We start from the raw sequence: 13591 nt of genomic DNA, 5'->3' as shown, positions 1-13591 counted from the left end.
AAAACTGCAAAAGGATCAAAAGAAAAAAAAAAAAAAATCCAATATGTCCACATTCATCTATCTGGGGAATCATGGCCAAAAGGCTGGTGTGAGTGTCTAAATCAAGTCTCTCGTAGTGTTGAAGCACTGAAGACAAAGGGAGACAGTCTGGGTCTCTAGAAGCACATGTTCCATGATGACAAAATGAAGAAGAGCCAATGAAGGCGTCTTAAGGGACTCATGAAGGATCAGAAATGGTTAAGTCCTACTTTCATCAGTTCGTCAGTACCCACTTCAAGAGGAAATGTTGCTTTTTCCACACCATGAACTGGTGACGGCATATAGGCCAAACCGTGAGCTCTCCCATCACAGAATCTACTTTGTTCGTTTTCTATGTAAATCCAAAAAGCAGCAGGGGATGAGTAATGAATCCTCTGAAAACAAACTAAATGATACTAAAACTTGGCAAATGCTAAATGAACTGGACAAGATCCGGGAAGCATGGGGGCAGAATACAAACAAAAAAAATTATTACTTTTGTACAAGTTTGACTGCTTGTTAAGGCACTTGATACAAATTAAAAACCATGAACAGAAAAAGCAGTGCTGCAGTGTGGGATGGAAAGAGCTGGGGTGAAATTGGGCAGGCGAACAGGTAGGCGAAAAGTAGCCACATTTCCTCGACTGATTTGACAAATCCGCTTCTTTTGTTCCCTTCTACCCTTCTCTTACAAGTGCTTAAATCTTCAGAACATGAAGTGGCGCTGCAGTCCTTTCTAAGGGCCATGATTTGTCCCCATTATTGGCCTGTTTCAATCAAAATCCTTTTGGTGGCACAAAAAAAAAAAAAAAAAAAAAAGGGGGCAAATCAAAACTACAAAAGTAAAAAGGGCAGGACAGGGGGAAAAAAAAAAAGAAAAAGAAAAAAAAAAAGAAAAAAGAAAAAAATCAAGCCCCGAAACGCACAAGAAAGGAAGTGTGGGTGTGGAAAGCAGGGGACGTATGCAACTTGCATTCTGCAATAAAAGAAATGACAAGAATCAGAACAGTTACACTGAATATATACACATTAGAAAAACCATAAAAATCCTGTATTTGATCAACAGACCTGCAGCATTTTCCAACAACTCTACTTTGAACTCATACCCTAGGTCTGATATTTGAGTGTCTGTTTTAAAGCAGATGTCCAGGTTAGGGCAGTGAGAACTAAGCACAAAAGACTCACTACAGTAGAGGGGGGGGGTCTTAAATACTAAATCCTAGTTTATGTAGCATATTCAAGTATATGTATAGTACAAGTCTGCCAAAAGAAAGTTAAGACTCACCACTCCTGCTCACAGCTTGACCTCCTCACTGCTCTCGCTGTGATATTCAGCCACATACAAGCTCTTATCAATGCTGCTAGGAATGGGCTTGATCTCAGTGCCAAGCTGCTCTTCAATGCCCTTCAGATTAAACCGGTCATCATAGGTGATCAGGTTAATGGCCAGACCCAAGTGTCCAAAACGACCTGAGGTAAACAAAAGTTTCATTGTTTGTGTGTGCATTTTTCGGGCATTTACAGGTGGTACACAATGCTGCAATCAAGTGAATTATACTAGACTATATTAAACATTTAAATTTTAAGTATGTACAACTGAGCCTTCGTGAACCAGTGGTTGTATTGTAATTTTTTTAAATGAACAAAACCAGCCAACCCCACACAGCACCCCTTTCCACATACCAGATCTGCCAATGCGATGAAGGTACGTCTCCCCTAGCTTGGGGAAATCAAAGTTGATCACCACATTCACAGCTTGAATATCAATTCCTCTCGTGAAAAGATCTGGGGGGGGGGGGGTGTCATTAAAAGGTGTACTGCAATTCAGCACAAAACACTACACAAATCTTCAAATATCAAAATAAGAAAACAGTACATATGTTGACCATTAACATACCTGTGCAGACGAGATTTCTGCACAAGCCATTTCTGAAATCATGGAACACACGGTTCCTGTGTTCCTATAGGGGTAAACAAGACAGAAAATGAAGTGCTAAATTTCAGAATTGCACAAACAGGAAATTCTGGGAGTATTAGACACTAGCAATGAATCAGTGCTCCTGGTTAATTTAGCACAGTGTCTGTCTTTATAACTGTTCAAAGGCAGATATACCAACCTGTCTCATCTTGGCATGAATGTAAAAACAGGAATAACCAAGCTGGGATATTTTCTTGGCCAGGAGCTCCACTCGCTGGGATGAGTTGCAGAAGATTATAGACTGATTGATCTGGAGCTTTAAAATAAATAAATAAAATTAACAGAAGCCATTAACAAGCCCAAAAATATTCATGAGAAATACACCACAGCAGGTGTAAACCTACTCTAGAGAAGAGTGTATTAAGGCAATGGACTTTTTGCCTTTCAGTAACATAGGCGTAATATTGGGTCACACCCTTCAAAGTCAGCTCCTCCATAAGGTTTATCTCATAAGGCTTCTGCAGATGGGCATTCTATAAAGGACAAAGATCAACAGCAAGGCAACAAAATCTCAATTGCATAAAAAAGACCTACTTTTTAATGAAAATCATTTCATTAATAAGTGGGGACATACAAATATACAATATCTTGTTTGCTTTGCAAAATTAACATACATTCCTACACCAAGACTTGGTGAAACACTACCTTGTGAAGAAAATACATTCTTACCATGAATTTCTGTACACTAAGAGGGAAGGTTGCAGAGTACAGTAGAATTTGCCTTTGTTTGGGCAAGAAGCTCAGGATTTCCTCCATCATCTGCACAAAGTCCTGAGACAGGAGCTTATCTGCCTACTCAGCCAAACACGCACAAAGAGGAAAACAGGGAGACGTGTGACTATGGAACTTTGACAGGAGTATTCAAAGCAACAGCAGTTTTTAGACATTTCCAAATAAAACAAGAATGTAAATGTTTAGTTAGTCACCTCATCCAATACAATCATCTGCACCTGGCCAACTTTCGCCACACCTTTTTTGATGAGATCCAGAATCCTTCCAGGAGTGGCAATAACAACATGCACTGGAAGGAAAAAAAATAAATAAATAAATAAAAATCAGGAGTCTGCTACATTATAATAAATGTATTAGCCTTAGGCAGCACCATTAATAAATAAAATATTTAAATACCTGTCTCATCAAGCCTCATGATGTCATCACGGAGGTTTGTCCCACCTGTGGTTGCCATGACCTTAACCCCACCCATGTGTTTGCTGACCTGTATGCAGATCTGGCTAACCTGCAAGGCCAATTCTCTGGTGGGCACAATGACCAATGCTGCAAGCCATAACAGTTTTAGTTATAATACAAAACTAAATACTTCACAATCAGGGTACATATTAACTCACCACATATAGAAACAATAATAAAAAACAAAAAATGATAAAATTACTATGCTCACCTTGTATGCAGTCCTTCTTCAGGTCAATGCGTTCAAGTAAGGGAATGAGGTAGGCGCCACTCTTTCCTGTGCCGTTCTTGGCTCTAGCCAGAATGTCCCTCCCAGACAAAGCAATGGGTATGCTTTCCTCCTGCAGGGAAGAAACCAAAAGCAGTTAGGAACAGATGGTCCTGATGAGAGTCACAAATGCCTATAGACAAAACATGCTTTGAATGCAAACTGAGCGGTCACCGAAGGTAAACAGGAGGCATTTGCAACTAAATACAGAACTTAAGTCCTCATTTCTTAGTCTAAGGATTGGAGCCTGACATTCTTATACACACACACTGAACACCTTTGCATATTTCACTTGCAACTGACTTTAGGATGCTAACCTATAAATTATTAGATTGTTTTATACTGAGCTGTCTTGAAAGCAAAGTTTACACACTGTACATACACACCTGGATCGGTGAGGGTTTCTCCCAGCCCATTTCAAAGATGCCCATCAGCAGCTCCCGTTTCAAGCAGTAATCTTCAAATTCGTTCCCCTTGGTAGCAGTTACATCCTGAAGTCCAAAACAAATATTGACAAACAAATTTTTGTATAAACCCGATTGATCCAATGGATTCCAAGAAACTGTTTATTAAATTGAATCAACAGATCAACCTGAGATTTTTTTCTCAACTTTATGCAAATTAGTTATGACACTGAAGTGACATTCTAAACGACTGGCTGCAAGAAGTTCTTTGAACCAATAGTAGACACATGGTCTGAAGTTCAACCAGCTTCTGCTCTCTGAACACATGCCGCCCCCCCCTTGTGAAAACACGAGCGACCTCGACACACCCACAAGAGACAATCTTAGGGTGACGTAACCTGCTAGTGTAAACGTAGGGTAAGACTTACAGAGGTTTTCATTCTCATATCCTTAGGAGGAAGCTTTAAGTTTTTCTTCCAGTCATCCCCAGGTCTGAAAGGGGGAAAAAGAAAAGTTTAAAAACACTTATGAACATTTACAAAAGATAAACTTGCAAAAAAATTAAACATGTAACTATTACTTTCTTCACAGCAAGCTTTCACACCACTGGAAACTAAATTAAGTGCTCTTCACAGTTTGTACACTTGGGATCAAAAGTACTTACTTTATAACTGTGTTTGCTGTGGGCACAGACTGGGAGTTGCCATTGTTGATTGTGCTGGAAGCTTTAATCTGGGTGGGCTGCATTGCTTGAGGTCCCCCTCCTCCTCCACCAGGTCCCCCCGCAGGTTTCACTGAGCCTCTCATTTGGCCATTTTGATTTGACAGTCCCAGAATTACAGGGTTCTCCGTTCTGGCTGTACTCATGTCTGTTTAATTCCTTTTTTTCTTTCCAAGAATAGATTGAAAACACTGGGAGAAATGCCCCTTCGTCCAACAAGCTTGCAGAAATTTAAGATGTCCTTACTACAGCTTTTTCAAGTTCAAACAATAGTTCAAGCAAATATTTTTCACAACTTGTTCCTCAACGTCAGTCCTTTGTGGAACATCTCAGCACAAATGTCTTGTCACTCAAGCAATTAGTCAGATTTTGCAAGCAGGAAATTCACTGGATCTGTTCATTCACAAATACATTCCCACCTTTGCAGAAGTCTTAAACCGCAGGGAGGCTAAGCAGCCAGACGGTTAGTCATTTTAGTTTTATGCTCTGTATCCACTTTTTCTCCAAATTTTCAAATGCTGATGCTTTGAAGAGCTTCCAACCTGGATTAAAACAAAATTATAATTTTTGCATTTACATTGTCCTGGGACATGAATCACAGCATGTGTGTGTGTGTTAATATATAATAAAACAATTTAAAAAATATTGCTGATTAAACAGAATCATTAGTTAGCAATTAAAAAAAATAAAACAATAACTCGTGACTGGGCCCACCATGACTCAAAGTGGATTGTCTCAAAACATTTGCCATGGGTTTGATACTTGTATTCATGTAGTGGCGTAGAAGAGCTGCTGCAAAATTCTCTCTCAGAAATATAATATTAAAAATTTGTGCTTTTGAAATTCCTGAATTTGTCTTTATTGTACTGATCCTCAGTCAGACAGCTGTAAAAGTGCAGGGGGATTAAATAAAATAAATATATAACCTTGCCACCAATGCCAGAGCGTTGACCTCCTAATAAAACCTAATAGTTGCTCCATCTCCAAACAAACTCAAGATGCACAGGGGGAATGTAAAAACCAGACTGTGCCTAAACCTCACATGGATCTTTATTTTCTACATAAAGCTATGAACCCGCTTGTTAAGTTGTGATGTATTGACCTTGTGAAACGTCACATCCACGTCCAAACCATTGCTCAGTTTGCTGAGTCACTCAGATTTAGTGACATTTTAGGCCTTTTAGCGAGCTAGTAAGGGGAGGAAAAAACCCACTAGCACCAAATCTTAGCTACTTAATATTAGGTATTCGATGGCACCACCCGTTGGAGCACTGGGACTGACCATGAGTGGGAAACATGCCTCTCCACAGCTCCTCTGCTCCCAGATACAGAGCAACGGAAGAAAACTCTCTCGCCACAGTCCCTCGGCTCCCAGAGACAGAGGTGCATGAGACAGCTCTCTCTACACATCCCTCTGCTCCCAGAGATGGAGCAGCAGCAGCTCACCTTCTCTCCCCCCAGAGATAAAGCAGCCCAGTTGGTCCACACGGCCGTTCACTCAGATCGGAATGAGCTGTGAAGGTGCAAACAGTGCTGCCAAAAACACGACTGCTCCTTTTCACGTTTAATGTATTCCTTTTAAATGAACCTAAACCAAGATAACATGATTGAGATATGCAGCTTTATTCAAACTATAAACACATGTCTTATGAATGTATGACATGGGACCAAAGGCACAACTGGACCAGGAAATGACAAGCCTTCATGCATGGTGTCACTTGACAAGCAGATAATTATGAATTTTTGGTCAACCAAATAATGCACCACGTGCTTTAGGAAATTGTACATATGTTTAAATAGTAAATGCCCCACAGAGTGGCTGGGTCTAGGAGCTGCTCTTTTAGACCTGGTGCACTGTGGTAGGGAGTTTTGTGATCCTCCCAGTGATCTAACCAAAAGGCCATTTTAAGTTTGTTGGCGACAGCAAAATGTCACGTTAGCTAGGTTAAAAAACAATTATCAACAACAATTAAGTTAAAGGCAATGTTGACAACTCTGGAAAAATGCCATCCTCTCTGGTTTGTTTATGTTCAGAAGCTCTGCAGCATTCAAGATGGAACATTAAGTGTGAGGGAGGGGGGAAAAAAGTAAGCCCAAAACCCATGAGCAGAAATAAATATCCTCTCTCTTTACTTGATTTTAAATATTTGGGGGTATTGCCACCATCTAAGAAACTCCAGATGCCGTTTCTCTGCTGAAAAAAGAGGGGGAAAGCCTAGCATATCAGACCAAAACACTTTTCTTACTTGGGCTTCGTCTACACATCAGACCTGTTTCCAGCAGACTGAAGAGCTAGAAAATGGAGGAAACATCTTTTTATTAAACCTTTTAAAGGTTTAATAACCTTGAAACCATGAATGATGCCTTTAAGGACAAAACATCATGATCAAAGAAAGATATCTGTAGTAGTCCGCTAGAGGTAGTCGAGAAGTTATCCACCTAAAGGCAGTGTCTCACTACACAAATTAGTTTGTTTGTTTTTTAATATGTTTAATGCTAATGAACAAGACAGTTTATTGGCAGTTTTTTGCTAAAGTCTGTATACGCCACCGAGAAAGATAACTTTGTCCTTTTCTGTGGAGTGATTTGGGGTAATCTGGATTTCTGTGTGAATTCCAGCGCTAACACCTAATCATATAAATAACGTTATCGCTAGCTTCATATCAACCATTGAGCTGAACTACAGTTAAATAAACAGTAAGTTATAACTTAAGTAACTATGTTAGCCTCTTTAAAGTGGTACAAAATTAGCATCAGCTAGTTGTTCCAAATGTATCTGAAGTGTATGAGGAAAATTGCTTCTTTGGGTCCGTTTTTGTTTTTGTTAACGTGCTGTTAAAAAATACCAGTGATAGTTAAGGTTAGCTAGCTAATGCTACCATGGCTAGTTTGAGAGCTTAGTTTCTCCAATACTTGACGTTTGTACCGGGATATTCTAGAGTCGGCATTTTGGTACGAGCTAAATCGGCGTGTTTATGAAACGGCTGTGTATTTAAAAGTGTTTTTTTTTTTTTTTTTCAAATTAGTGTTTAGCTGTCACGCTGCCAACAGCCGTTAACCTCAGGCTAATTCTTAAATACTAACCTACGTTAGCTGGCTAAAGTTTGCAATGTATAACAGCCCAAACAGGGCACAACCACAGTATGACATTAGCTGGAAAAATGTCACAGTTTAATTCGTTCTATTTCCATTTGGGGAGTTTAACGAGTTATCCGTTTAAACAGAATACGTTGCACCGTAACGACCTAGGCTGAATCTCTGATGGTCCTATGCTCCCTATGTAGTGCGCTAATGTTATGTAGGTCATGAAACAACGATTTCCGACAGCCGAAAAAGGCAGAGTACATCTGATAGAAAGCCTTCACTCTTCACTCGAATTCTATACTACCCAGTTTCAACCAATCTCACGTAGTTTGTTTGTAGAAACAAGAATGTAATGTCCCGTGTCGTTAAAGCAAGTAGGAGCCGTTTGAGATACAGCCCGAATGCTCACTGACTTGCTAACGTTAGCGTTAGCTGCTTGTGACCCGAGTTACTAGCTAACCACCGAAGGCCCGGTACATATACACATAGGATGGCCTCGGGTTTATTTAAACTTTTATTTCTATTTTTGGCCTGGACGTGAAAACGGGGCATCCGTGAACTTTATCTTCGTCGCTTACTGCTTAAAGCGGATCGGAAAACCCGAAAAAGAAGCAGAATTCAGCCTCGTGTATGGAGGCCTGCTTCACGACGATTTGGAATACGATTATAGGGAATGTGTAAAACCAAACGTTCGGTCGAAGCCAGAATAACTAAATAAATAAAGAATAAAAAAACGAGCAGGATCAGATTTATGAACCTGCCCTGACAATGAAAAAATCCAGCCCAGAAAGAGCTCGGTAGCAGCACTAACCCGTGCCAAGCGCACCGCAGAAACAAGGCAACAACAAGCAGCGCCACAGCACGCCGAACAGACGGCTAAATTAAGCAATCCGGACACCAATTTATTTCAGTTTTAACAGAGAACGACTATGGAGGGGCTGATCTTCATATACTCACCCAAAAAGGTTGAAATCACAACTCCGCTACTTGTTATTCCAGAACAGCTACGAGTAGAGTTATCTGATATTTTTGGGGGTCTAAACCGAACGGCCAAGATGGCTTCCAGTCATCTTTAAACCCTCCCACCGACGGTCACCTGACGCTCAGTAGCGGGGTCTAATCAGGGGCTTCAAGCATCTTCTGTAAACTTTGCGCCTTTGCAGAAACACACTTCAGCGTATGAATGTACGAGTGCTCATCATGTGATGAAAAAACACCCATCTTCCAGTGGCTAAGAGAGAGCAGGTCATGTTCACCAGACGCTGAGTTTAGATACACCGCGGATGAACAGTTTCCACACACGAATCATATTCTGTTGAGTCCTGATTTTCTACACGTTTTTGAGTTGAATGCTTGCTAAAATATTTTAGGGCAGTTGTACTCAAACTGTGGTGCGCTTACCAGTTGATTTATAACTGAAAATCTAATGTTTTCATGTGTAAATTGCATAACCCAGACCTATGGACAATTTTGTGTCGCCAATCCAATTTGTGGACCGTGGGAGGAAACCCACGCGGACACGGGGAAAGCACAACAAACTCCTCACATTCACTCAGAGGGGGACCCCAGGAGGTGCGCGTCTGCGACACTGTGCTGCCTACTGCGCCACAGACATTCGTTTGTGTTGAAAAAATAAGACAACGTGCTATGCATACACCTTAGTTGATTAAGGGAACAGGGGGCAGCATTCCCATGCTTTTTTTCCAGGGAGGGAATCACCGTCTTTTTTTATTATTATTATTATAATTATTATTGTTATTTTTTATTTTATTATTACAGAAATTCCTGTAAAGAACTCCCAGTTTCAGTTGATTACTGAGGTAAGCAAAAGGTAGTGACAGACTTTGGACTTTATTACAAGAAGGGCAAAGCGGAAATGAGAAAAACAAGCCGAGACCAAACCTAGAAATACTGTGGCGCCCAGAAGGACTAATTCCAGAGGCAAATATATAGTGGCACCAAGAGAAAATTCTACACACGTGAAGACGAAATAGAAGGAAAAGCCTAGGAAACCGTGGCCGTTAATCGCATCACTGGAGAGGCAGTATTAACATGGAAAGGCGTCGGCATCTTACGTTCGCGTAACACTGGCACATGCCAGTGACATCGGCACCTTACGTACGGGTGACAGTGGCATCTATTTTTTTTTTTTAGTGACAGTGGCATGTGCCTCTGTTTTGCGCAAATGCCGATGACATTGACATCCGTTTTATGACACTGACATATACTCCACTTCATTGTTGAACATCTGCCAGTAGACTAAGTTTAGCTAGCATTTGGATGTTTAAACTAGCTATATATTTAACTACTCAGTAAACAAGGAACGTCCCTGGACGTTCAAAATAGGTTTAAAAGTAGTCTGTCCGTCAAACACATATTTTAAACGTCAATGGACGTCCAAAATCCATCTTAATAAGTTAGTTAAGTGGTGACCAATCGATAACGTCAGTGGACGTCCAAAACGCGTTTTATACAAGTAATTTATTTCGGGACCAATTAATAACGTCAACGGACGTCCAAAATACGTCTAATACTAGTTTTTTCAATGTCTGTGCTTGGTCGTCTTTTCAACGTTCACTTTCAACCTTAAGAGAACGTTGATGGCAGTCATTACGTTATTTCAACGTCGAATCAACGGCTAATTGTTTACTGGGTAGCACACGTATGCTACTAGCATATAAACGGACCAAACAAGTGACATGCTACAAACATAGTCATGTCACTGTGTTCATGGACAAGTGAACTACAAGTTCTTCCCAGTAAGGGGTATACGACACTCCTCAAACTCACCACTTTCAAGATGTCCACATACCACAATGCTGCCAAGCAACATTACTACTGGACTACTAGATTAATTAAAATGTCTTTATGGCACGTGAAGCTCTAAAAGCCTTGTACAACACTGCATGTCAGATTCTTGAAAGCTGACGTTTCAACCAAGACAATGTATGAGTTTCTGATGAAGGCTCATAAAATGTGCTGACATCCAATTCTACTGACATATAATCCAGATTTCCCCTAAATTTCTCCTTTAAAATAAAGCCCATGTGTTTATTTAATGACTTCTTTTTAAGTCTTTAACTTGTCCACAAAAACATGGCACTGTGAAAAGATCTGACAGAAAAAAGAATTCAACATTATGTAATTACTACTGAACATTTAGTTTAACTGTACAAGTCATCAAAAGTCTACAAAAACAACAGATCATAAACAGCACATCATTTTTTAAGTTTTTAATCTCAATAATAAGACAATCACACTGATCACAAAGGAACATTTTGGCCATTAGTATTTCCTCAGCATTTATCAAAATAAATATACAATTATTAACATAGAAATTCAGATTAGAAACAGACTGCTTACTATTGCTAGCATCTTTAAAAAAAACAGAATACTTGAGATGTTTTTTAGAGATGTGGTCCTGGGTGCACTCATCACACTTTCTACAGAATGGACAAGTACTGTGAGCCTGGATGTCATGAAACAGACCATCAAGTGTTTTAAATGTGTGTCCTAAAAAGCAAAATAAATACAGGATAGAATTAAGGTATCAATGTTAACATGTCAGAGACTTGCAGCACCAGAACTCAGGCACACTAAACCTTATAGTATAGTCCTCTGCCACTTTTAATAGCATTCCTATACAGCATTCTATTGTATATTAGCAGTATAAAATGTATTTCCCATATATTACTGATAACCAGTGAACATGATACTACACGGCATTTAACATTACCTGTATAAAATAATATAAATAATAATGGTAGCTACACCACTATTTGTACTCATTTAATACGTAATAGTACAACACACCTACCGTGCAATGTCCCCATATTGTTTTCTCGTTCTTCTTGAGAAAGACCTTTGGCCCCTAGATGATGCCAGTGTTCAATTTTCTGATTAGGATTAGCAGGGTTGCTACCTCAATTTAAATTCGAAAATTTTAAAAAGTAATGTTTCATTTAATACACTGTCATATTACATTTTCACTCTATATACACACACACATACATATACATACACACACACACACATTTATATATATTTATATATTACTGCCTCTCATGTTATCGCACGACAGCATTGTGGTATGTCGTCGTCTTAAAAGTGGTGGTTTTGAGGAGCGTCGTATACCCCTAACTGTGAAGAACTTTTAGTTCAATTGTCCATGAACACAGAGACAGTGGACTGTGTGCGAATAAGGGATGCTATGTTTGTAGCATGTCACATGTTTGGTCCGTTTACATGCTAGTAGCATACGTGTGCTAGTTAAATATATAGCTAGTTTAAACATCCAAATGCTAGCTAAACTTAGTCTACTGGCAGATGTTCAACAATGAAGTGGAGTATATGTCAGTGTCATAAAACGGATGTCAATGTCATCGGCATTTGCGCAAAACAAAGGCATATGCCACTGTCACCCAAAAAAAAATCGATGCCATTGGCACATGCCACTGTCACCAAAAAAAAAAAAAAATAGATGCCATTGGCACATGCCACTGTCACCAAAAAAAAAAAAAAAATAGATGCCACTGTCACTCGTACGTAAGGTGCCGATGTTACTGGCATGTGCCAGTGTTACGCGAACGTAAGATGCCGATGCCTTTCCATGTTAATACCGCTACTGGAGAATTGGAGTCCTAAAACAGTTGAACCCAGCACCGCGCCTTCACCTATATCTTATTAAGCATATAACTGATATAAAATGGACTTCTTCTCGTTTTTATTTTTTCAGAATTGGCTTATTTCCCATAAATATTTTGTTCTCATGTATAATTGTGTTAAACCATTCCACTTAGACCTAGTTAATTTTATATTCTCTATAATGTTTAGTAAATATTTTAGAATAATTTTCTGTAAAGCATGCTAATTTCAAGTTAAAAAAATATATATATGCAAATTTTCAGGCAAGATTTTGCCTTATTCCCCCGGAACAGTGGAAGAACCAGGGGTGCACATGTTTCTGTGTTAAGTCTCAAAGGTGGTACTTGGGGGTTTTGTTTTGATAATGCGTGGTACTTGGTCTTAAAAAGTTTGAGAACCACTGGTTTAGGGGATTTCCTAAAATATGCATGCATTCCTATATATTTGTTTCTTTTTAAAGTAAATCTTGTTTTTAAAGTAAGTTCTCAGCATTCCCTCACTTATAAAAAGTGTTCACATATCCTTTCTGCTGATACCTGTAACACATTTTAGCTGATTTTTAAAAATATAATTTAGCACAATTTCTGTTTCAAAGCTTCTTCATCATTTCATGCCAAATTATCTTTTTATTAATCACTCCCCAAAAGTTACATAGTGCAGTGTTGAGCCCGGAGTAGCAAAGACAGGTGCTCTGTTTTCCCTATTACAGGTCAGTGAAGCATCACAGTGATTTTGAAGCTTTAATTTTAAGGTAAAAATATTACATAATGTTTCTTTATGAGGAATTTTCTATTCATTAAAATCAGACCTGTGCATGTATTTAAAAAGTTTTTAAAAATGCATCGACCCCTTGAATCTTGCACATAATAAAAACAATATTCCTATGTGATGTCACTATAGAGATTGCAATTTTTATAGCAAGGATGGTTCGAATCTGTGTGTTTTTGTTTTTTAAAAAAATATAAATCCAGATATGAGCCATATATTATTCTACATAGTCTTTCTACAGTACACCTAATTACAGAGTTTAGCAATAAACATGTAAGATTTCATGAATGAGTGTTAAAAAATGATATTATTTTTCTCTTCTGACAGAAAACCACTGAACTACGTTAGTCACTGAAATATCAGAAAGTATGTTCACCCGTGTGTAAGTATTATCATTAATACAAATTAAATTAATATAGGACATGTTTTTGATGAGAGGGCCAAAGTGATCATTTCTGCCTGTAATTTTGTGGCCTACATTTAACTAATTTGCCCCAGTGCATGCACATATCAATACA

General features: G+C 39.0%; 1 protein-coding gene across 2 annotated transcripts; it reads right to left on the bottom strand.

Annotated features, from left to right (window-relative positions):
• Positions 1-813: 813 nt before the first annotated feature.
• ddx6 (DEAD (Asp-Glu-Ala-Asp) box helicase 6) lies at positions 814-8712 on the bottom strand. Of its 2 annotated transcripts, none has more exons than XM_066685223.1 (14): positions 8619-8712; positions 4521-5119; positions 4285-4348; positions 3839-3943; positions 3396-3525; positions 3125-3271; positions 2923-3017; positions 2666-2788; positions 2341-2469; positions 2136-2252; positions 1916-1979; positions 1702-1803; positions 1304-1488; positions 814-994 (listed from the first exon to the last, which is right to left on the bottom strand). In XM_066685223.1, exons 2-13 carry the CDS (start codon positions 4721-4723, stop codon positions 1313-1315), a joined length of 1455 nt encoding a protein of 484 aa, XP_066541320.1. In that variant the 5' UTR covers positions 4724-5119; positions 8619-8712; the 3' UTR covers positions 814-994; positions 1304-1312. The 2 variants fall into 2 exon arrangements, with proteins under 2 accessions (XP_066541320.1, XP_066541322.1); XM_066685225.1 differs by lacking the exon at positions 8619-8712 and adding an exon at positions 7986-8026.
• Positions 8713-13591: the final 4879 nt, after the last annotated feature.

This window comes from Hoplias malabaricus, chromosome 11 (assembly GCF_029633855.1).
Source record: "Hoplias malabaricus isolate fHopMal1 chromosome 11, fHopMal1.hap1, whole genome shotgun sequence".
Taxonomy (NCBI): Eukaryota; Metazoa; Chordata; class Actinopteri; order Characiformes; family Erythrinidae; genus Hoplias; species Hoplias malabaricus.
The sequence above is the reverse complement of the archived record's forward strand: the minus strand, read 5'-3'. Positions and strand labels throughout refer to the sequence as shown.

Coding starts and splice junctions, on each gene's coding strand:
- ddx6 (XM_066685223.1), bottom strand. CDS start 4,723: ATGAGTACAGCCAGAACGGAGAACCCTGTAATTCTGGGACTGTCAAAT. Junction 4,349..4,520: donor ACAGCAAACACAGTTATAAA/GTAAGTACTTTT, acceptor TCCCCCTTTCAG/ACCTGGGGATGACTGGAAGA. Junction 3,944..4,284: donor ATATGAGAATGAAAACCTCT/GTAAGTCTTACC, acceptor TTTGGACTTCAG/GATGTAACTGCTACCAAGGG.